The sequence below is a fragment of the Telmatherina bonti genome, assembly GCF_933228915.1.
Source record: "Telmatherina bonti genome assembly, chromosome: 7".
Taxonomy (NCBI): Eukaryota; Metazoa; Chordata; class Actinopteri; order Atheriniformes; family Telmatherinidae; genus Telmatherina; species Telmatherina bonti.
This window is the reverse complement of record NC_136625.1, coordinates 39,864,043-39,889,686: the sequence shown is the minus strand read 5'-3', so window position 1 is coordinate 39,889,686 and position 25,644 is coordinate 39,864,043. Positions and strand designations below refer to the sequence as shown.

At 45.9% G+C, this 25,644-nt stretch overlaps 1 protein-coding gene across 1 annotated transcript in view; it reads left to right on the top strand.

The window, feature by feature from the left end:
- cntnap2b (contactin associated protein 2b) overlaps positions 1–16,408 on the top strand; it is a gene marked incomplete at both ends in the record, with an annotated part of 54,847 nt that extends 38,439 nt beyond the window's left edge. Inside the window, 5 exons of the mRNA XM_079243924.1 lie at positions 4,183–4,316; positions 6,838–6,931; positions 7,933–8,163; positions 8,271–8,345; positions 16,209–16,408. Of these exons, the coding sequence (XP_079100050.1) occupies positions 4,183–4,316; positions 6,838–6,931; positions 7,933–8,163; positions 8,271–8,345; positions 16,209–16,408 (734 nt within the window). The remainder of the gene's footprint in view (positions 1–4,182; positions 4,317–6,837; positions 6,932–7,932; positions 8,164–8,270; positions 8,346–16,208) is intronic.
- Between the last annotated feature and the right edge of the window lie 9,236 nt (positions 16,409–25,644).

Genomic DNA, 25,644 nt, shown 5'->3' with positions numbered 1-25,644 from the left:
AACTAATTATTAAAATGGAATGATTCCATTTCTCAACTTCAACTTTCAACTTTATTTATTGATATAGTATCAAATCACGGCGACAGTGGGAAGGAAAAAACTCCCTTTTAACAGGAAGGAAACCTCCGGCAGAACCCGGCTCAAGGACAGGCAGCCATCTGCCTCTGCTGTGTGGGGGGAAGAGGACAGAAAGACAACAGACAACAGGAACTGCTACTCCCGGCCAGGGAGACCTGCTGAGACAGGAGACATACATGTTAATGATGCTACACTGTTATTGTTGGGGGGGGGGGGGGGGGTAAAAGAGAGAGATAAAGAGAAAGAAGCTCAGTGTATTAGGAAATGTCCATCAGCAGTCTAAACCTATAGCAGCATAACTAAGGGATGCTAACCATCCCTAGCTATAGGACTTATCAAAAAGATAAGTCTTCAGCCTAGTCTTAAAGGTGGGGAGGGTGTCTGCTTCCCTAACACTAACTGGGAGCTTATTCCATAAGAGAGGGGCCTGATAACCAAAGGCTCTGCCTCCTGCTCGGCTCTTTGAGACTCTAGGAACCACAAGTAAGCCTGCAGTCTGCGAACGAAGTACTCTGGTCTTGAAGTAACAAAAGCGTGAACCAGTTTTTCTGCATCACTCTGAGACAGAATGTCCCTAATTTTGGCTTTATTACGTAAATGAAAGAAGGCTGTTTTAGCAACCTACTTAAAATGTGGACCAACGAACAGGTCAGGGTCAAATTTTACTCCAAGGTTTCTCACTGTAGCACTGGAAGCTAAAGTAATGCCATCCAGGTTCATTACAAAACCGGAAAATTTAGCTCTGACTTTTTCAGATCCAACGAGAATTACTTCAGTCTTATCTGAGTTTAAGAGGAGGAAATTTCTAGACATCCAAGTCTTTATGTCTATGAGACAATTTTGTAGCCTATCAGGCTGATTTGTTTCATCTGGTTTAAAGGATAAGTATATCTGAGTGTCATCTGCATAACAATGAAAGTTTATTCCATGTTGTTTAATAATTTTGCCTAAAGGGAGCATATATAGTGTGAAGAGTATTGGTCCAAGTACAGAACCTTGATGAACTCCATGACTTACTGTAGTTTGTGAGGAGGACTTGTCATTTACATGAACAAACTGAAGTCTATCAGATAAATATGATTTAAACCAGCTTAATGCTGTACCTGTAATTCCAATCACCTGTTCTAGTCTCTGTAACAGAATGTTATGATCGACTGTATCAAATGCAGCACTAAGATCAAGCAAGATAAGTACGGACACAAGTCCTTTGTCTGAGGCCATAAGAAGGTCATTAGTAACTTTCACCAATGCCGTCTCAGTGCTATGATGAGCTCTAAATCCTGACTGAAACTCTTCAAATAAATTATTTCTGCTCAGGTGGGCATGTAGCTGAGCTGAAACAATTTTCTCCAGAATTTTGGACATAAACGGGAGATTAGATATAGGTCTATAATTTGCTATCACCTCTGGATCCAGAGATTGATTTTTAAAGTGGAACTATTCTGTGCATTTCAGGCTAATTTATTTTTATTTCTGAGACCAGAAGGGCTGGGATTGATGGAGTTATTGTCACAAATGGCTTTATTTACTTCAGACCGACCCTCTCCGTAGGCTGTCAGATCAGCCTGCGGGCAAAACGAGTGGATTGAGACTCTTCCGCATTAAGCCCCGCCTCCCGCCACTGCACTACATCGGGAGCGCGCACCGCACCTGCTTTCACCGTCGTTGTAACGTCTCATAAACAGAAGGATTAGGCTCATATGAACTCAATAAAAAAACAAACTACAATGTCAACACATAGCATCCAGCCCTACATGTTGGAACCTGAATCAGAGCCTGAAAACGAAGTGGAAAACAGCAACCCACAGCAACGAATGCAGCAGGATGTCTCTCTCTGGTAAACTCACCAGCCATCGTTGGAAATAACTTTATCCCACGTTTTCCACCCGCCTGATGTATTTGTACATGCCCTTGTTAACCAGTAGAAGGTAACCAATCACCGAACCTTATCCCCCGGGACGTCACAAGGATTTCCAAGTAGAAAAAAACTCTAAAACGACGCGTTTTTCGTCGCCATGGAAACCGAACGGATAGAGTGCTGGAACTCAAACTCAAACTCAAACATGTGTTTAGGTGATGAAAAAACAGTGCCGTTCACATGTCTGATGAGGATTCAACACTGTAACACTGTAGAAAGCTCAGAAAACTCCAAACACCATCATAGGAACCCTTTAAATAAAGGCTTGATTACTGGAGTTTTAAATGATTGTGGTACATATCCTGTCACTAAGGACATATTGATAAGATTTAGTAGTGATGTATCAATTAAAGGAAAATGTCCTTAAAGAGGCTCGTTGGGAGAGGGTCTAAGATACAGGTGGATGGTTTAGATGAAGCTATTATTTTAGTTAATTCAGAGGGTTGGACAGGACAGAAACTATTTAGACACAAGTCAGATCCTGGTTCTAAGGATGCTTCGGAGACCACAACATGCTCAACATTATAGGTAGAAGGAAGAATATTGTGGATTTGATCTCTAATGGTGTCAATTTTGTTCCTGAAAAAATACATGAAATCATCACAGCTAAGTGAGAAAGGAATACATGGCTCCACAGCGCTCCGGCTCCTAGTAAGCCTGGCTACAGTGCTGAAAAGAAACCGAGGGTTGTTTTTGTTTTCCTCTATCAATGATGAATTATAAGCTGTTCTTGCCGGATGGATGCCATCTCTCCTAATAAGACCAGGCTTTCCCCAAAAAGCGCTCCAATTATCTATAAAACCCACGTTGTTCTCGGGACACCACCTAGACAACCAGCGGTTGAAAGATGACATGCGGCTAAACATGTCATCGCTGATTAAATTTGGCAAGGGACCAGAGAAAACTACGGAGTCCGACATGCTCTTGGCAAAGTTACACACCGAAGCAACATTAATTTTAGTGAACTCCGATTGGCGTACCCGGGTGTTGTTACCGCCGACGTGAATTACAATCTTACGGTATTTATGTTTAGCCTTACTCAGCAGTTTCAAATATGATTCAACATTGCCCGCTCTGGCCCCAGGAATGCATTTGACTATGGTCCCCTCAGTGTGAAATTAATGTTATTACTTTACTCAAGTCATACTGTGTCTGCCATTTTGTAAGCTGAAATTACTGAAATGCAGTGGACTTAGCCACCAAGCTGTTGGTCCTTTCACATAGTGTGCTGGTCACTGAAGTTTTTCTAACAAAGTTACTGACTCTGGAAAAATGGGCAATGCTCTGCCTTGCCTAGTAGGTAAAGCATGGTAAGGAACTTTTTTAGGGGGAGAAACTAAATCCAGTTGGAAATCTGGTTCTACGGGATTTTTGCATGACAATATTGACAGTTAACAAGGTGAAAGTGAATATACAAACTTGTAGAAGGGAGGGGGACTTGCATTGGAGTCGTAAATTTTGACCCCTTTGGTTTGCCATATAGGCCACATGTGTTGACACAAGGTGATATGTCACATATGCAATGTGCAATATTGACTTGGAATGGTAGAAGTACTCATGAACAAGAGCATGAACAAGAGATTGTAGGTAAACACAATGGCGCATCGTTTTGAAGAACGCCTCTCGGACCTTGTTGGCAACTATCGACATTTTTATAATTGTTCTTCCCCTGTTGCATAGTGACAAATACTCACACCTAACAGGTAGCAACAGACTGTAAACTGTTGTTTACCAAATTGCCATGGAAATACGTTACCAGCAGATTGACCTTTTGACTAGTTCAGAGTTCTAGTGCTGTGTGGTGACCTCTAGAACTTTTTGTCTACAGCATGTTTTCATTGTTTGCTGCAAGTATAAACTCAGATGTAGATGAATGTTGCTGTGTATGCAAGCCTACACAGCAAGTATATCCCAACACCAAGTAATACATTCTTTTTTCTTCTTTTGGTTGGCCTTTATGCTGTTTTATCTATTGATACACTTGTTTTACATCTTAAACCGGCAACTGAGGCTTTCCCTGAGAGCGTAATGTCTGCACACTGGCTGGGATTAAAAGGATCTAGCTTCTATATGTATTTTTACATTAAAAACTAGATGGACCAAAACTAGCAAACATTTGCTTGAAGTTTTAAAGGTTTAGATTTCTAAACAGGTAAATTTGTATTAATGTGTGTGTGTGTTTTTAGGCACTCTCCAGATCCGCTACAGTCTTGGGGGACTAACAGAACCTTACACCATAGACATCGACCATCGGAACCTGGCAAATGGACAACCACACTTTGTCAACATAACGAGGAAGTTCAGACAAATTCAACTGCAGGTCTGTTCCTCCAACCGGTCTGATCAAGTCAGAACAGGAAATGGTTTAGATTAGCACACAGAGCAGATCATCCAAATATTGCTTTAACTAACTAACTAACACGGGCTCCTGCAAGGGAGGGGGTGTCCTGTCCCTGAGTGTTGAGCCAACCAGGTGAACCATTTTTTTTTTCCAATGTTGGCATTCAGTTGCAGTGCATTCTCCACGGTAACTCCAGAAGTCACCTGCAATAATGTTCAGCCATCGAGTGCGGTGCCTGCCTCGTGTCTGTTTCCAACCAGCAACCTGTGGATCGAACTGGAAATTAGCTTGTGGTGATCAGAGGGCTGGCCCGCGTCATTAGTCAGGGCATTAAAGGTGTGGCAGATGGAGCGGATAGAATGGCTGAAGTCTGCGGCAACGTTTGGGTCATTGAGTAGGGAGGAGTCCAGGCGAGGCTGGGTTTTGGAGTGCTGGTTGGATCGCAGGTTTAGCTTAATCTGGGCCACCAGCAGACGATGGTCTGTATTGTCAAGCTCTCCTCCTCTGTGCACACAGCCGCTGGTGACAGATGACCTCCAGCATCTAGAAATGAGGATGTGGTTCAGCACTTTTCTTGTTCTGCCGTCTGGGACAGTGCAGAGATAAATACATTTTTGGGGGAACCTGGTATCAGCAGAGGTTGTTGTGGTGGCAAACAAGGAGAAGGCAGCTGCCATTATCGTTTGTGGACCTGTCAGCAAAAATTGTGCCAGTAAGCAGGGAAGCCCAGACTTCCCTCTCCCCAGCCACATTTGCCAACTCTGCGGGGGGATCCCGAGGCGTTCCCAGGCCAGCCGAGAGATATAATCCCTCCAGCGTGTCCTGGGTCTTCCCCGGGGTCTCCTCCCAGAGGGACGTGCCTGGAACACCTCACCAGGGAGGTCCAGGAGGCATCCTGACCAGATGCCCGAGCCACCTGAACTGGTTCCTCTCCATGTGGAGGAGCAGCGGCTCTACTCTGATCTCCTCCCGGATGACCGAGCTCCTCACCCTATCTCTAAGGGAGAGCCCGGCCACCCTGCGGAGGAAACTCATTTCAGCCGCCTGTATACGAGATCTCCTTCTTTCGGTCACGACCCACAGCTCATGACCATAGGTGAAGGTAGGAACATAGATCGACGAGTCTGTAGTCGATTAGAGACAGCTCTGCAACTGGTTAGAGACAGCTTTGCAACTGGTTAGAGACAGCTCTGCAACTGGTTAGAGACAGGTATGCAACTGGTTAGAGACAGGTATACAACTGGTTAGAGACAGCTTTGCAACTGGTTAGAGACAGCTCTGCAACTGGTTAGAGACAGGTCTGCAACTGGTTAGAGACAGGTCTGCAACTGGTTAGAAACAGCTTTGCAACTGGTTAGAGACAGGTCTGCAACTGGTTAGAGACAGGTATACAACTGGTTAGAGACAGCTTTGCAACTGGTTAGAGACAGGTATGCAACTGGTTAGAGACAGGTATACAACTGGTTAGAGACAGCTTTGCAACTGGTTAGAGACAGGTATGCAACTGGTTAGAGACAAGTCTGCAACTGGTTAGAGACAGCTCTGCAACTGGTTAGAGACAGGTCTGCAACTGGTTAGAGACAGGTATACAACTGGTTAGAGACAAGTCTGCAACTGGTTAGAGACAGCTCTGCAACTGGTTAGAGACAGGTCTGCAACTGGTTAGAGACAGCTCTGCAACTGGTTAGAGACAGCTTTGCAACTGGTTAGAGACAAGTCTGCAACTGGTTAGAGACAGCTCTGCAACTGGTTAGAGACAGGTCTGCAACTGGTTAGAAACAGCTTTGCAACTGGTTAGAGACAGCTCTGCAACTGGTTAGAGACAGGTATACAACTGGTTAGAGACAGCTTTGCAACTGGTTAGAGACAGCTCTGCAACTGGTTAGAGACAGCTTTGCAACTGGTTAGAGACAGCTCTGCAACTGGTTAGAGACAGCTTTGCAACTGGTTAGAGACAGCTCTGCAACTGGTTAGAGACAGCTTTGCAACTGGTTAGAGACAGGTATGCAACTGGTTAGAGACAGCTTTGCAACTGGTTAGAGACAGGTATGCAACTGGTTAGAGACAGGTATGCAACTGGTTAGAGACAGCTCTGCAACTGGTTAGAGACAGGTATGCAACTGGTTAGAGACAGGTATACAACTGGTTAGAGACAGCTCTGCAACTGGTTAGAGACAGCTCTGCAACTGGTTAGAGACAGCTTTGCAACTGGTTAGAGACAGCTCTGCAACTGGTCAGAGACCTGGTTACTGATGCAGCATGTGTGAGTTAGTTTAACTTGGGATCTGAGAGGAGTGCAGCCATCTGATTCAAGCTGTTTTCATTCAAAGTGTCTGAGTTTGTTAGCTCAAAACCATCTGGACAGTTAAACAGCTTGTTAGGAGAAAAGTGAGGTTGCTATGATGCTGCAGGTGAAAGAAAACATCATGTTGTTTCCAGCTGATGGAGCATGTTGCAGTCCTGCATTGATGCTTTACTTTCTTCTGTTGATGTTCCCTAGCTCGACCACTACCCTCTGTCCACACACACCCTGCCTGAGGCCTCTGACAAACACTTCAACCTGGTCAAAAGCATCTTTCTCGGAAAGGTCTTTGGTAAGTATGGAGGTGAATCCCAGCTGCTGTCTGTAATTGAAAAACTGCAGTTTGTTTCAGTTGTTTCCTGCCAGAGTAGCCTGCATCGCACATCTCATCCATCAGTCAAACCATTCAGGACCAGACTGGAGATAAGGGCTGTGACAATATACTTTCGTCCCGATTCGATTCGATTCCGATTAGTTTGGATGCTGATTCAGTTTTAAATTGCGATTCTCACAGTTCTATGATATTGCTAATTTTTGTAGAATATAAACAAAAAATATGTATAAAACTCTCTTTTTTGCTCGTCATTTTCCTTGATTTCAATTGGGAAAAACAACACAGTAGCCAGACTATCATTCTGCTGCTATAATACCCAAGAAGACAAGTAAAAAGATCAATAAAAGCAACAAAAATGACAAAAATTTTGTAATGGATTATTTTAATTTATTTGAAAAAAATGTATTTTTTTAACAAAAAATCAATTTTAAAATTGTGAAGCAAAAAAAATCCCGATTTTCGATTTTTCGATTCAATTTTCCCACCCCTACTGGAGATTCCCAGCCAATTTTTCACAAAGCCATTTAAAGGTGCAACTGCTGCACTTCAACACGCTTCAGAGGCTGCAGGCAGGATTTAGTTTCTTCACTGTCAGAACGATCAGCCTCACAGATGAATTTAACCGTAAGATTCTCCCATGTTGTCTGCTTTGAAGAATCCCAACACAAACCTGCTGTGTGTTGGAGATTTAATAACATGCTGAAACTGAAGCCAGTTGCTGATTGTTGCCCCCTCTTTGGCCCAACCCCGCTATGCTGTACTGATGCTGGTGCAGCAGGCCATCGGAATAAAATTCCCCCTCAAAGTTTAGATTTTCTGTTGAAAACACAACTCATCCGAATAGGAGACATATATTATTGTGTGGCTCGGTGCGTCTTTACAAAGAGGAAGCTGTGAATGAGAAAAGTTGCTTTGTTTTCTGTTGTCAAAGCCTGTAAGAACTCATGTGTTTCCTGTAGAAACCGGCCAGATCGACCCCATCCTGATCGAGCGCTACAACACACCGGGCTTTGTGGGATGCCTGTCCAGAGTTCAGCTGAACAGCGTGGCGCCTCTGAAAGCTGCTCTGCGTTTGGGGATGTCGGCACCAGTCAGCACGCACGGGATTCTGGTCCCGTCCAACTGCGGCGCCTCACCTCTCACCATCTCACCGATGGCCTCTGCTAACGACCCATGGCACATAGAAGCTGGTAGACACACACACACACATACACACACACACACACACACACATACACACACAGTGTGAGGATTTGGGAGACGAACTTAAATCTTCTAAATGTTTGTTTTTTTCTAGCTGGAGCCGTTTTCCCTTTCAGAGAGGAAAAGACCAGCAGCAATGGTGTTGATCGCAATTCGGCGGTTGTTGGAGGTAAATTTGCTTTCATTCTTAGCTGATGTCAGGAACAAAATTATCATCATGGTGGAGTAGTGGACAGCACTGTGGCCTCTCAACAAGATGGATGTGGTTTGATCCCCAGCTGGGGGTTGACTTTGCATGTTCTCTCCATGTGTGCATCGTTGGTTGTTCGTTTGTGTGGCGCTGGCGTGTTCCTACATCTTGCCCAGTGATTGTTGGGTTTGACTCCAAGATGCTTCCTGGATAAACCTTCAAATTTCCACATGATGCTTCATCAGAACTGAATCAAAACCTGTGAAGTCTGACAAGAATATTCCATATTTTCTTCTTTTTACTTCTTCAACATTTAAACAAACATTTTCTTTGGATGACCAGTGTAATAAGACTTGTTTCCATTGAATGAATGGAGACAAGCTCCTTCTGGGGACTCCATAGTTCTGCTGGGGGACTTCAATGCTCACGTGGGCAATGACAGTGAGACCTGGAGGGGAGTGATTGGGAGGCATGGTCCCCCCCCTCTGAACCCAAATGGTGTTTTGTTATTGGACTTCTGTGCTCGTCATGGATTGTCCATAACGAACACCATGTTCCAGCATAAGAGTGTCCATATGTACACCTGGCATCAGGACTCCCTGGGCCGCAGTTCCATGTTTGATTTTGTAGTCGTATCGTCGGACTTGTGGCCACATCCCTTGGACACTCAGGTGAAGAGGGGGGCGGAGCTGTCAACTGATCACCACCTGGTGGTGAGTTGGCTCAGATGGTGGGGGAGGAAGCCGGTCAGATCTGGTAGGCCCAAACGTGTTGTGAGGGTCTGCTGGGAACGTCTGGCTGAGTCCCCCGTCAGAGCGAGCTTCAACTCCCACCTTCAGCAGAGCTTCAACCATGTCCCGAGTGAGGCGGGGGACATTGAGTCTGAATGGGCTGTGTTCCATGCCTCTATTGCTGAGGCGGCCAGCCGGAGCTGTGGCTGTAAGGTCGTTGGTGCCTGTTGTGGTGGTAATCTCAGGACTCGTTGGTGGACACCAGCAGTGAGGGATGCCGTCAAGCTGAAGAAGGAGTCCTATCGGGCCTTCTTGGCCTGTGGGACTCTGGAGGCAGCTGATGGGTACCGGCGGGCTAAGCGGCATGCGGCTTCGGCTGTTGCCGAGGCAAAAACTCAGGCATGGGAGGAGTTCGGCGAGGCCATGGAGAAAGACTTCCGGATGGCTTTGAGGTCATTCTGGTCCACCATCTGGCGGCTCAGGAGGGGGAAGCAGTGCTCCATCAATACTGTGTACAGTGGAGGTGGAGAGCCGCTGACCTCAACTCGGGACGTAGTGGGTCGGTCCTCAATCCTACCAACACGTCTTCCGATGAGGAAGCAGAGCTGGGGGACTCAGGGGTGGACTCTCCTATCTCTGGGGGTGAAGTCACTGAGGTGGTCAAAAAGTTCCTTGGCGGCAAGGCCCCAGGGGTGGATGAGATCCGCCCGGAGTTCCTTAAGGCTCTGGATGCTGTGGGGCTGTCCTGGTTGACACGCCTCTGCAGTATCGCGTGGACATCGGGGACAGTGCTGCTGGATTGGCAGACTGGGGTGGTGGTCCCCCTTTTTAAGAAGGGGGACCGGAGGGTGTGTTCCAATTACAGAGGAATTGGAACACACCGCAGGGTGACCGGGCTCTCCCTTAGAGATAGGGTGAGGAGCTCGGTCATCCGGGAGGAGAACAGAGTAGAGCCGCTGCTCCTCCGCATCGAGAGGAACCAGTTGAGGTGGCTCGGGCATCTGGTCAGGATGCCTCCTGGACCTCCCTGGTGAGCTGTTCCAGGCACGTCCCTCTGGGAGGAGACCCCGGGGAAGACCCAGGACACGCTGGAGGGATTATATCTCTCGGCTGGCCTGGGAATGCCTCGGGATCCCCCCCGCAGAGTTGGCAAATGTGGCTGGGGAGAGGGAAGTCTGGGCTTCCATGCTTAGGCTGCTGCCCCCGCGACCCGACCCCGGATAAGCGGCACGAAGACGAGACGAGACGAATGGAGACAAGCAGTTTGGAGCATACTGTTGAATGTCTTGCATTATGGTGGAGAGGTGTCAGAGTCCTGCAGGACATGGAGGAGTAAAAGTGCCACAATGTATTAATTCAATAATAAATAAATTAATTGATTATTTAAGTGTGTCATTCATTTATTAAAGCATTAAATAATCAATTAATTCATTAAAGGTGTCATTAAAGGTGTCATATATATATATATATATATATATATATATATATATATATATATATATATATATATATATATATATATATATATATATATATATATATATATATATATATATAATGAAATTATTTCACTATTTCACTACTACATGCAAAGAATTGTATTTGAATGAATTACTGATATATTTAATAATATATTTGTGAATTTATTTCCTATTTTAAATAATTAATGACACATTTAATTAATTAATTAATTTTACATTTGATGTTTGAATAAATTAATGACACATTTATTTCATTAATTAATTATATATTTAATTAAAACATTACGGCACTTTTACTCCCCCATAATAGTCTGTGTTAAGTTAAAATTAAGCATAACATTAGAGGACAAGAAAGAACAACTCTTTTTCCAACTTGCTCTGACCTGTGAGTCATATTGTTGTCAGCACTCCATTACGTTTCCATGTTGACGAGGTCTGCATCGTCAGTCACCTCATCATCAACCATCAACCTGATGAAGCTGTTCATGTTGCCATGCAAGACAAACTGTTGTTGGCTAAATGAGATGTTTTAGGAGAATCACAAGTATTTTTGTGATTTACTCTGAGCAGAAAGTTTTGCAGAGTTAAAAGGTCAGTAAAGAAAAACCAACACAGATCATCAATTTTAGTGTTGAAAAGCCTCACATGGGCCACCAGTCATGTTGGGATTGAGCATTCTTTCTAGATGCGCCGTCTGATGGCAGCAAATTGTAGTCGCTCTGACCTGCTATCTTGATTCCTTTTAAGTACAAGGGCTGCAAGGAAGATTTTTCTGCATATTTCTGGCTCTTTCAAGACTTGTTATGATGAGTCTCCATGGCAACGAAAGACTTGTTTACAATCGGGATCAACTGATTAACCTCTCCCATATCTGGTTTATCAGCAAAACAACACATCAAATCCCGATGGTCCAGAGAGCACACTCTCATCTGGACCATTCAGGCAGCACTCTGAGGGTCATGTTCTTTCATTTCTCAAGTGCTTTTAATACCATTCAGCTGCTTTGTTATGTGAGAAGCTCCATAAATTCCAGGTGGATACCTCCACAACCACCTGGATCTATGACTACCTCACAAACAGACCCCAGTTTGTGAGACTGAAAGGTTGTGTGTCTGAGATGGAGGTCAGCAGCACTGGTGCACCACAAGGAACTGTACTCTGGCCATTCCTCTTCACTCTGTACACCTCAGACTTCCAGTACAACTCTGAGTCCTGTCATCTGCAGAAATACTCTGATGACTCTGCAGTTGTGGGGTGTATCAGGGATGGACAAGAAGCAGAGTACAGAGAACTGGTCAGTCAGTTTGTTAAATGGTGCGGTGACAATCATCTCATATTAAATAGCAGCAAAACAAAAGAGATGATTGTTGACTTCAGGAGGAAGAAGAATAAACAAAGCACTGTTTCCATCCTGGGAGAGGAGGTGGAGGTGGTGGAGGAATACAAGTATCTTGGAGTTCAGCTGGACAACAAACTGGACTGGAAATGCAACACTGACTACATCTACAAGAAAGGTCAGAGCAGACTGTACTTCTTAAGGAAGCTGAGATGGTTTAACGTCTGCACCAAGATGTTGCATATCTTCTATAAGTCTGTTGTGGAGAGTGCAGTCAGCTTTGCAGCATCTGCTGGGGTAGTAGCATCAGAACCAGAGACTTGAAGAGAATCAACAAACTGATCCAGAAAGCTGCTTCTGTGCTTGGAGTAACTCTGGAGCCGCTGGAGCTGATTGTCCAAAGAAGAATGCTGCACAAGCTGATGAAGATGATGGAGGATTCTTCACACCCTCTCCACAAGACAGTGATGAAACAACAAAGTGTGTTCAGTGAGAGGCTTCTTCAGGTCCGATGTAAGACTGAAAGATACAATCATTCCTGCCAGCAGCCATCAGCCTCCGGAACAAGACCTCCTCTAGTTATTATTATTATATACTATAATATTGGATTTCCCGTTGGGGATTATTAAAGTATTTTTCATTTCATTTCATTCACATAAACTGCATTTACCTTATAGAATAATGAGAACTAATAGAACTTCCCAGCTGCTGGTTTTCTCTGTACATCATCTTCTGTGATTAACGGACTGACGACGATGTCACCATAACAACAACAACGTAAGCTGAGAAAAGACAGACGCCATACCTTCCACCCTGCGTAGATTTTCATGCCCAGGTTACAAAGAAGCCTTGACGCTAAGCCTGCAACTACAAAAGGAAATGATAGCAATTTAGCATGTGCTAACCTCAAACTTGACAGAAAAACCAGAGTGGAAACCCGATCACCTACCCTACAGAGCGTCCTGCAGTGAACCGTGCGACCAGCCACCATGCACGCCTAAAGCTACATTTTCTGGCTTTTATGCTCGCAGATTACTACATAGGTGTGTATGATCTGCCAACCTGGAAATGCACGGATCCTTGACTACGGCAACTCTGAAGGGACATTAGACTCCCCTTCTATGTGCCAGTTACACATGCATCCAGATTCATGCCTCTGGTTACCAAACAGATAAGGTAAGAGCTTACATATGTCGAAAAATACTTCCAGAGTGAAGTTTAGCATCGTTAGCTACTCTTCTTCTTTTAACATCTTGGAAGTGAGGAGACCAGTTGCTGGAGTTTAGTTCAGTTCATTTCTATTATCCCTCAAGGGAAAAATTTTGCAATGCAGTACAAATATAAAGTCAAACACAGTAAAATACATACAACCATAACACAGTCATAGACCAATAAAAAGTGAGATCCAACTTTCCCAAAAAAGAAGTTTTCCAGACAAGTGCAGACAAATTCCTTTCAAAGTGAATTAAGAACTTTAGTCTGGAAATAAAAGAAAATTCAAACCTGTTGCATCTGATCCTTAGAAAAGGAGTGTTGTCCATTTGTGGTCTGTTGCAGGATTCTAGCTGGTCTAAAGTCTGGACCTTGTTGCTGGATATCTGCTTTTTATGTTTTCGTCTCATCTTCTGCCGCTTATCCGGGGTCGGGTCGCGGGGGCAGCAGCCTAAGCAGGGAAGCCCAGACTTCCCTCTCCCAGCCACATTTGCCAACTCTGTTGGGGGGATCCCGAGGCGTTCCCAGGCCAGCTGAGAGATATAATCCCTCCAGCATGTCCTGGGTCTTCCCCGGGGTCTCCTCCCAGAGGGACGTGCCTGGAACACCTCACCAGGGAGGTCCAGGAGGCATCCTGACCAGATGCCCGAGCCACCTCAACTGGTTCCTCTCGATGCGGAGGAGCAGCGGCTCTACTTTGAGCCCCTCCCAGATGACCGAGCTCCTCACCCTATCTCTAAGGGAGAGCCCGGCCACCCTGCGGAGGAAACCCATTTCAGCCGCCTGTATACGAGATCTCCTTCTTTCGGTCACGACCCCACAGCTCATGACCATAGGTGAGAGTAGGAACGTAGATCGACTGGTAAATCGAGAGCTTCGCCTTCTGGCTCAGCTCCTTCTTCACCACGACAGACCGGCGCAGAGTCCGCATTACTGCAGACGCCGCACCGATCCGTCTGTCGATCTCACGCTCCATCCTTCCCTCACTCGTGAACAAGACCCCGAGATATTTAAACTCCTCCACTTGAGGCAGGACCTGACTCCCGACCCGGAGAGGGCAATCCACCCTATTCCGGCTGAGGACCATGGTCTCAGATTTGGAGGTGCTGATTCCCATCCCGGCCGCTTCACACTCGGCAGCGAATCGCTCAAGTGAGAGCTGGAGATCACGACCAGATGAAGCCAACAGGACCACGTCATCTGCAAAAAGCAGGGACCCAATCCTGAGGCCACCAAGTCGGATCCCCTCAACACCTCGGCTGCGCCTAGAAATTCTGTCCATATAAGTTATGAACAGAATCGGTGATAAAGGGCAGCCTTGGCGGAATCCAACCCTCACCGGAAATGAATCCGACTTACTACCGGCAATGCGGACCAAGCTCTGACACCTGTCGTACAGGGACCGGACAGCTCGTACAAGGGGGTCCGGTACCCCATACTCCTGGAATACCCCCCACAGGAGCCCCCGGGGGACACGGTTGAACGCCTTCTCCAGGTCCACAAAGCACATGTAGACTGGTTGGGCAAACTCCCATGCCCCCTCCAGGACCCCAAAGAGGGTATAGAGCTGGTCCACTGTTCCGCGACCAGGACGAAAACCACACTGCTCCTCATCAATCTGAGATTTGACTATCCGACGGACCCTCCTCTCCAGGACCCCTGAATAGACCTTACCAGGGAGGCTGAGGAGTGTGATTCCCCTGTAATTGGAACACACCCTCCGGTCCCCCTTCTTAAAAAGGGGGACCAATCCCATGGCACTGTCCCCGATGTCCATGCGATGCTGCAGAGGCGTGTCAGCCAGGACAGCCCCACATCATCCAGAGCCTTAAGGAACTCCGGGCGGATCTCATCCACCCCCAGGGCCTTGCCGCCAAGGAGCTTTTTGACCACCTCAGCGACTTCATCCCCAGAGATAGGAGAGTCCACCCCTGAGTCCACCAGCTCTGCTTCCTCATTGGAAGACGTGTTGGTAGGATTGAGGAGGTCTTCGAAGTATTCCCTCCACTGACCTACAACATCCCGAGTTGGGGTCAGCAGCTCCCCATCTCCCCCTCCTGAGCCGCCAGATGGTGGACCAGAGTCGCCTCGAAGTCGTCCGGAAGTCTTTCTCCATGGCCTCGCCGAACTCCTCCCAAGCCCGAGTTTTTGCCTTGACAACAGCTGAAGCTGCATGCCGCTTAGCCCGCCGGTACTCATCAGCTGCCTCCAGAGTCACACAGGCCAAGAAGGCCCGATACGACTCCTTCTCCAGCTTGACAGCATCCCTCACTGCTTGTGTCCACCAACGAGTCCTGGGATTACCACCACAACAGGCACCAACGACCTTACGTCCACAGCTCCAGACGGCCGCCTCAGCAATAGAGGCACGGAACACAGCCCATTCAGACTCAATGTCCCCCGCCTCACTCGGGACATGGTTGAAGCTCTGCTGAAGGTGGGAGTTGAAGCTCGCTCTGACGGGGGACTCAGCCAGACGTTCCCAGCAGACCCTCACAACACGTTTGGGTCTGCCAGATCTGACTGGCTTCCTCCCCCACCATCTGAGCCAACTCACCACCAGGTGGTGATCAGTTGAAGCTCCGCCCCCCTCTTCACCCGAGTGTCCAAGGCATGTGGCCACAAGTCCGATGATACGACTACAAAATCCATCATCGAACTGCGGCCCAGTTGCTTTTTATGTTTTGTATTCGTAAAAGATATGAACTGCAGACTGGCCTGTGAAGTCTTGCTTTTGTTTTGGATGGAGGATGTGGTTTAGCGCAGTCTTGCTGAAATCTGCAAGGTCTTCTGTCAAAGAGACATTGTCTGGATGGCAGCAGATATTACTCTATAACCTCTGTGTATGTAAAACAAGCTGTTTATGAGTCAGTTACCATGGAAACACAGACACCATGTTCCAAAACTGTTTCCTCTTAAAAAAAAAACAAGCTGTTTAAGAGTCAGTTACCATGGAAACACAGACGCCATGTTCCCAAACTGTGTCCTTTAAAAAAAAACAAAAAAACAAGCTGTTCACGAGTGAGGAGCATCAATCTGAAGTGTAAAATCTGCTGAAGGAACTTGTCGCGTCTTGTTTCAGGCATCATCTCCATGGTGATCTTCACCGTCCTGTGCATCATGGTGATCGTGATCCGTCACATGTTCCGTCATAAAGGCTCATACCACACAAACGAGGCCAAGGGGGCAGAGTCGGCAGACTGCGCCGACGCAGCGATCATCGTCAACGATCCAGCCTTCACCGAAACCATCGATGAGAGTAAGAAGGAGTGGTTCATCTGAAACGCCAACACTCATCTGTCGTTGCTTTAAGCATGGAGAGCGTTGGTGAGGAAGCCTGAGGATGTTGGATCGGTGAAACGTGGAGGACAGAGGAGGTTTTATAGCACAGGGCCCTGCAGGACCCCTTCATGATGTGGAATGTCTCTTTCCTTCGTGTTAATGGACATCCGCCTTCAGCGGCGGCGCCATAATGTTGCCATAACGCTACAGGATGAGTGTGTTCACTTTAGCTCACATTTTAGATTTTTGTGACCATCACTCAATTTAACTTATTTGTTAAATATTTTTCATAAAATGTTGTATTTATTTATTTATTTTCATGCATTGATATCGTCATGGCCTTGTGTGATGTTAGAATTTCATAGAAAATGATGAGACTTATGGTAATAAAGCGCTCAGTGTGTAGCCGTGCCCATAAATGAGACTTTTTCTATCAGATTTTTTGTTGCCTTATTTCATGTTTGTCAGTATAGTTAAGGTTGAGCTTCTAGATGAGTGCAGACTGTGGGTAGGAAGCAGCTTCTTGGTAAACCAGGACATCATCTGGACTACACAGAACTCGTGGCTTTATGATCAGATCTTTGTCCATTTTGACCCGGAACATCAGAGAGGGACACATTTAATCCTCTGATGGAGGAAGATCGAACAAATTGGAGCTCACATCAACAAATAATCTGAGTATGCCTCATATGAAAAGTTCTTTTCCTTTTTACCATGCCTTTGTGATTACCGTAACTTCTGGGCCGCACGAGCGAGCAGCAGCTCTACGTTCTTCTTCAGCTGCCACATGGACGGCTGCAGGCTGCATCATGTGCACTTCTTCTGCTGTTTTCCATGGCGAGGGTGTGGCGGGAAGCTAACTGCATCATAGCTTAAGCTGCAGGATTCATGGTGAGGAAACAGTCGCGGCTTGCAACCCGGAAGTTACGGTGGGAGTTCATAGAAGTTTGATTGGTTTTATTCAGCAGTCGCTGGGATGTTTTCTATCTGGACATATTTCTGCTGCGCAGTGTTGGTTTGATTCCGCGTAAGACCGACTCGCTAATGGTGAAAACTCACTCCAACTTGCTGGCAGACTTCTGGAAAACTGCAAACGCCTCATATTAGTTTTCCAGCGGTGTCCATCTGGACAAGCCTTCAGAGTGACAAAAACATGTTGCCTGGCTTATTTTCACAGGTTCCATGTAAAACCTGCCTGCAGCATGTTTGCTAGCAACACGCAGCTTCCTGACATGTGATTGTAGGGTTTGGTGGCGCTGCTACGACGACGGCATGCTGTTTGACACTGAATGACACAAATGTTTCCGCTGGATGACCACGGTAGCATATCGCCACCTTTTCTTTATGTTGGATGTAGAAATTTTTGCCAGGCTCGGTTTTCATAGCTAATTTCTCCTTCTTTGTGCTTTTGTGTTTGTAAAGAAAAATGATGCTTTCTGATTGCAAAACTAGTAAAAACAATGAATCCAAATCCTACAGTGGCTGATATTTTATTGAAAAGAAAGAGCAGCTGTTGACTTCCTGCTTCCTGTCTGACTCACCCAATCAGTTTTTTTCTGTCCTTTTTAAATCCAATCAAATCAAACTTTATTTATAAAGCACTTGTCATACAATAAAATGTAACACAAAGTGCTTTAGAGATTTTAAAAGACCTAAAACGAATTAGTCCCACCCCTCCTTACACACTCAAACGTAGACACACACACACATCTCAAATCTGTTACATCCTCCACCAGGAGCCAGAACCTTTTTCTTGTTCTGTGGCCACGAGAGCAGGAAGAGTTCTTGCTTCCCGTGGAGGATGTAACGGGCTGCAGTCATCGCACACACACACACACACACACACACACCCATTAAAGAAAAAAAAAACTGCTGCCTGGGAAATAAGCTAAAATTGACTAAATTAATAATAGATTACAAACATTTATGAAAATTACAACATTATTTGCTAATTTTGGTTCAATAGAAAGATTTTTTAAAAAGCAAACAAATATGATAAAATAATAAATGTTTCCGCTCCAGTCAGGTGTTTTCTGTTCCTCTCAGTCAGATTTCTGCACCTGTTGACAGGTATTTTGTCCCACTGTTCATCAGAAAAATGCTCTAATTTGTCCAGGACACATTTATTTGTTTGTTTGTTTTTTCTTTAACTCAATTAAATGACAAAAAAAGTGTCTTATATCACTGGAAAACATTTTTAGCCACTGTTCACGTTTAGTTGAGTGACTGTTGTATATTCAACCTTTTCTTTAATGAAAGCTGATGAAGACGACGGAACCCCCAGTTACACGTTGTTGAGCACAGAGGAGCTTGGTAAGAAAACACTGACTGGAGCCGTCTGCACCAGGAGCCCACCAGACCAGCACCAGTCAGAAGACCAGTGACGTGATTGGTGCTCCTGCAGCCGTAACCAACTGGACAGCTGTAACCAACAGGACAGCCGTGGCCAACTGGACAGCCGTAACCAACAGGACAGCTGTGGCCAACAGGACAGCCGTAACCATCAGGACAGCCGTAACCAACAGGACAGCCGTAACCAACTGGACAGCTGTAACCAACAGGACAGCCGTGGCCAACAGGACAGCCGTGGCCAACAGGACAGCCGTAACCAACAGGACAGCCGTGGCCAACAGGACAGCTGTAACCAACAGGACAGCCGTGGCCAACAGGACAGCCGTGGCCAACAGGACAGCCGTGGCCAACAGGACAGCCGTGGCCAACAGGACAGCTGTAACCAACAGGACAGCCGTGGCCAACAGGACAGCCGTGGCCAACAGGACAGCCGTAACCAACAGGACAGCCGTGGCCAACAGGACAGCCGTAACCAACAGGACAGCCGTAACCAACTGGACAGCCGTAACCAACAGGACAGCCGTAACCAACTGGACAGCCGTAACCAACAGGACAGCCGTGGCCAACAGGACAGCCGTGGCCAACAGGACAGCCGTAACCAACAGGACAGCCGTAACCAACTGGACAGCCGTAACCAACAGGACAGCCGTAACCAACAGGACAGCCGTAACCAACAGGTCAGCCGTAACCATCAGGACAGCTGTAACCAACAGGACAGCCGTGGATAACAGGACAGCCGTGGCCAACAGGACAGCCGTAACCAACAGGACAGCCGTGGCCAACAGGACAGCCGTGGCCAACAGGACAGCTGTAACCAACAGGACAGCTGTGGCCAACAGGACAGCCGTAACCAACAGGACAGCCGTGGCCAACAGGACAGCCGTAACCAACAGGACAGCCGTGGCCAACAGGACAGCTGTAACCAACAGGACAGCCGTGGCCAACAGGACAGCCGTAACCAACAGGACAGCTGTGGCCAACAGGACAGCCGTGGCCAACAGGACAGCTGTAACCAACAGGACAGCCGTAACCAACAGGACAGCCGTAACCAACAGGACAGCTGTAACCAACAGGACAGCCGTAACCAACAGGACAGTCGTGGCCAACAGGACTGCTGGCGCAGGGGAAAACTGGCAGTGATGTGCAGTCGGTTGGGCGGGGTCTACCCACAGCAGAAAGACGGTAACGTATTGTGTCATTTCCTGTTTCCCTAGCGTGTGTCACTGCGGATTGCTACGAGCCGTTGGCTCCTTTAACTTCTTTCTAACTTCTATCTATTGTTAACCAACCACTCACTTCAGCGCACAATATCTTCCCAAACCACTGTTCTATATATTGCATTTATTTTTGGGATCTTTGGCTTTCTGTTTACTGACTTAAACAGCTCAAGCACTCGGTTTTAGCATGGCTGCTAGCTCTCTTCCCACACCCCGGTCCCCTGCCTTTTCTTGCTCGGTGTGTCTGATGTTTAGCTACTCCTCCGCCTCCTTTAGTGATAACGGTAGGTGTATTAAGTGTAGCAGCTTGGCAGCTTTGGAGGCGAGGCTCTGTGAGTTAGAAGCCCAGCTCCGCACTCAGTTAGGGAAGCAGTTAGTCAGCAAGCCCCCATTAGCCAGTGCGGAGCTACCAGCCAGGGCAGCTAGCGGTCCCTCAGCAGTTCCCGCGCAGCCGGGAGCCGAGGCGGGCTGGACGACGGTCAGGCGGAAGCGTAGCCCCAAACCAAAACCCACTGGCCACCACCGACCTGTTCACATTTCTAACAGATTTTCCCCGCTCGGCGACACACCCGCTGAGGCAGAAACCCTGATTATAGGTAGTTCCATAGTCAGAAACGTGGCTCTAGAGACACCGGGGACCATAGTCAAATGCATTCCTGGGGCCAGAGCGGGCGACGTCGAATCATATTTGAAACTGCTGACTAAGGCTAAACGTAAATACTGTAAGATTGTAATTCACGTCGGCGGTAACGACACCCGGTTACGCCAATCGGAGGTCACTAAAATTAATGTTGCTTCGGTGTGTAATTTTGCCAAGAGCATGTCGATGACATGTTTAGCTGCATGTCATCTTTCAACCGCTGGTTGTCTAGGTGGTGTCCCGAGAACAACGTGGGTTTTATAGATAATTGGAGCGCTTTTTGGGGAAAGCCTGGTCTTATTAGGAGAGATGGCATCCATCCCACGTTGGATGGAGCCGCTCTCTTATCTAGCAATATGGACTCTTTGTCATGATTTGGGTTTTTCTGTGCTTTGTTTTTAGGCTTCCTGTTTTATTTTGTAGTTTTTCCTGTCTTGGTTCTTGGTTAGCTTCTTAGATTTCCTGTTCATTGATTTGGTTCACCTGGGTTCATTTAGTTCGTTTGTTTCACCTGTTTCTCGTTCGGTTTTTCCTGTGTATTTATACCACTCATGTTCACTCATTGTTTGCTGGATCATTTTGTACCTCAGTTTAGTTTGTCTGTTCTGAGTTCCCTGGGTTCCTCTGAGGAAAATAAATCGTTCTGAGTTCTGCATACCGGCCTCCCTCATCTCTGCAATTGGGTCCACACCACATCTCCACTGTTTTCGTGACACTCTTTTATTAGTCAGCTAAATTGACAACTCAGGGTTGGGACCAGGAGGCAGAATTGTAGTCCTACACACTTTTCTGCAGCTTCCCACCTGCCGCCGCCCACCCAAAACCCCATTCTGACCTTATACAACTCCCCAGCAGTAAGAATTAAACAACACAAAAACACTTTTGGGGTTAATCATGGAAACCTCCTAAAAATAAAAACAATGGATCTAATAAAATCTGAAAATAAGACAATAAAGTGTGGCCTACTGAATATCAGATCCCTCCCAAATAAGTCTTTATTAGTCAATGACTTGATAGGTGATCACCACATTGATTTATTCTGTCTTACGGAAACCTGGTTACAGCAAGAGGATTATGTTAGTATTAATGAAGCTACGCCAGCTAACTATTTAAACTTTCACATTCCTAGAACTACAGGCAGAGGAGGAGGTGTTGCAGCTATTTTTCAGTCAGAATTATTAATTAGTCCTAAGATCAAAACTAACTATAAGTCCTTTGAATTCCTGACATTAAATTTATCTCATCCAAAATGGAATTCAGAGAAACCGCTCCTTTTAGCATTAGTGTATCGCCCACCTGGACCTTACTCCGAGTTTCTGACCGAATTCTCTGATCTCTTGTCTGAGTTAGTGCTGACTACTGATAAGGTCATTGTACTAGGTGATTTTAATATTCATGTTGACCATGAAAATGATAGTTTAAACATTTCCTTTAGCTCTATTCTAAACTCAATTGGGTTTTCACAAAATGTCCATGGAGCCACTGACTCTCATGGTCATACTCTTGATCTGGTTCTAACATCTGGTATTGAGACTGATAAGCTCAAAGTATTTCCTCAGAACCCTGTCTTGTCTGATCACTTCTTATTAACCTTTGAATTCACTTTATTTGATTACTCACTGACCAAAAATAAATTCTACTATAGTAGATGTTTATCAGACAATAATATTACAAAATTAGAAACGTGATCAGTTGTCAGCTGATGAGAATGCCCACACCTGCTCGGCGCCTCTCACCATGAGCAACTCCAGAGTGGAAGAAGGTCCAGCCCCTCTCGAGGGTACTGGTTCCAGAGCCCAAGCCATGCGTCGAGGTGAGTCCAACTATATCTAGTCGGAACCGCTCAACCTCGCGCACAAGCTCAGGCTCCTTCCCCACCAGAGAGCTGACTTTCCACATCCCTAGAGCCAGCTTCTGCAGCCGGGGATCGGACCGCCAGGGTCCCCGCCTCTTGCTGCCGCCCAGCTCACATTGCACCCGACCCCTACGGCTCCTCCCGCAGATGGTGAGCCCACGGGAGGTGGGGCCCATGTAACCCTTTCGGGCTGAGCCCGACCGGGCCCCATGGGCGAAGGCCCGGCCACCAGACGCTCGCTCTCGTACCCCACCTCCAGGCCTGGCTCCAGAGGGGGGTCCCGGTAACCCGCGTCCGGGCAAGGGAACATTCATGCCCAGGTTGGTCGTCATCATAGGGGTCTATGAACAAATTTAAACAATCAATTGAATCAATTTTTTCCCCTCTACCATGCGTTAGCATGACTGAGAGTCCCCCTTTAAGCCTTACTCCTGCTCAGATTGATCAACATGCTGATACTATAACAGCTTCAATGCGTACAACCTTGGATAATGTTGCTCCCCTAAAGAAGAAGAAATTAGGTAAGATTATGAAGGCTCCCTGGTTTAATTCCCAGCTTCGAGCTCTAAAACAGGCATCAAGGCGTTTGGAAAACAGATGGCGTTCATCAGGACTAGAGTCTCACTTAACCTGGAAAGAAAGTTTAATTGTATACAAAAAAGCCTTACGTACAGCAAGAACAGCTTATTATTCATCATTGATAGAGGAAAACAAAAACAACCCTCGGTTTCTTTTCAGCACTGTAGCCAGGCTTACTAGGAGCCGGAGCGCTGTGGAGCCATGTATTCCTTTCTCACTTAGCTGTGATGATTTCATGTATTTTTTCAGGAATAAAATTGATACTATTAGAGATCAAATCCACAATATTCTTCCTTCTACTTATAATGTTGAGCCTGTTGTGGTCTCCGAAGCATCCTTAGAACCAGGATCTGACTTGTGTCTAAATAGTTTCTGTCCTGTCCAACCCTTTGAATTAACTAAAATAATAGCTTCATCTAAATCATCCACCTGTATCTTAGACCCTCTCCCAACGAGCCTCTTTAAGGACATTTTCCCTTTAATTAATACATCACTACTAAATCTTATCAATATGTCTTTAGTGACAGAATATGTACCACAATCATTTAAAACTGCTGTAATCAAGCCTTTACTTAAAAAGCAATCTCTGGATCCAGAGGTGATAGCAAATTATAGACCTATATCTAACCTCCCGTTTATGTCCAAAATTCTGGAGAAAATAGTTTCAGCTCAGCTACATGCCCACCTGAGTAGAAATAATTTATGCGAGGAGTTTCAGTCAGGATTTAGAGCTCATCATAGCACTGAGACGGCATTGGTGAAAGTTACTAATGACCTTCTTATGGCCTCAGACAAAGGACTTGTGTCCGTACTTATCTTGCTTGATCTTAGTGCTGCATTTGATACAGTCGATCATAACATTCTGTTACAGAGACTAGAACAGGTGATTGGAATTACAGGTACAGCATTAAGCTGGTTTAAATCATATTTATCTGATAGACTTCAGTTTGTTCATGTAAATGACAAGTCCTCCTCACAAACTACAGTAAGTCATGGAGTTCCTCAAGGTTCTGTACTTGGACCAATACTCTTCACGCTATATATGCTCCCTTTAGGCAAAATTATTAGACAGCATGGAATAAACTTTCATTGTTATGCAGATGATACTCAGATATACTTATCCTTTAAACCAGATGAAACAAATCAGCCCAATAGGCTACAAAATTGTCTCATAGACATAAAGACTTGGATGTCTAGAAATTTTCTCCTCTTAAACTCAAATAAGACTGAAGTAATTCTCGTTGGATCTGAAAAACTCAGAGCTAAATTTTCCAGTTTTGTAATGAACCTGGATGGCATTACTTTAGCTTCCAGTGCTACAGTGAGAAACCTTGGAGTAATATTCCCAGACTGCAGGCTTACTTGTGGTTCCTAGAGTCTCAAAGAGCCGAGCAGGAGGCAGAGCCTTTGGTTATCAGGCCCCTCTCTTATGGAATAAGCTCCCAGTTAGTGTTAGGGAAGCAGACACCCTCCCCACCTTTAAGACTAGGCTGAAGACTTATCTTTTTGATAAGTCCTATAACTAGGGATGGTTAGCATCCCTTAGTTATGCTGCTATAGGTTTAGACTGCTGATGGACATTTCCTAATACACTGAGCTTCTTTCTCTTTATCTCTCTCTTTTACCCCCCCCCCCCCCAACAATAACAGTGTAGCATCATTAACATGTATGTCTCCTGTCTCAGCAGGTCTCCCTGGCCGGGAGTAGCAGTTCCTGTTGTCTGTTGTCTTTCTGTCCTCTTCCCCCCACACAGCAGAGGCAGATGGCTGCCTGTCCTTGAGCCGGGTTCTGCCGGAGGTTTCCTTCCTGTTAAAAGGGAGTTTTTTCCTTCCCACTGTCGCCGTGATTTGATACTATATCAATAAATAAAGTTGAAAGTTGAAGTTGAGAAATGGAATCATTCCATTTTAATAATTAGTTCATACATTTTTTTACTTTCTTGCATAATAATTAATATTATAATGGTTCAGAAGATAATGCCCTACAGCCTGCAGTACCGATCGATCTGAAACTGATAGCATTCAGTGCTTTTCACAGCTCAATAAAAATGTCTCCACAGCGCCTCCTCCTGGCCAGGTAGAGAATCTGCACAACTCATCCTGCGCTGGAGGTCGAGGCCGTAGACACCCTCCTGTTCTGCCTTTTCCTCTCATCATCGCAACCATGTGTGTTTGCACATGCACAGTCCGTTTCCACATATAAATCCTTTACGTAAAAAGATCACTACGCTGCCTTTTTATGTTACTACCATATGCTGATGGTCTGCATACATTCAGAGTATTGGCACCTGCAGAAGCTTCCAGAAAGGCTCCACCTCACTGTCTTGACAAGAGGCTGGAAGTGTAGAATGGAAGGTAATTCAAAGTAGAATGGCTGCAGTACTTTTACTTTTATGATGCCTTCACGAAACAATTAGGTCAATGAGTCCAACAAACCAAAACCCACAGAGGGCTGGAAAGGAGTGGCTGCACGGACACGGCCAGAGTGGATATGTCTACATAAAAGAACCACATTTCTTTGGAAAATAAAATCAGCCCACAATCGGAGAATTCCCTCTGACCAAACAGGAAAATAACCATGAAACTGGACACAG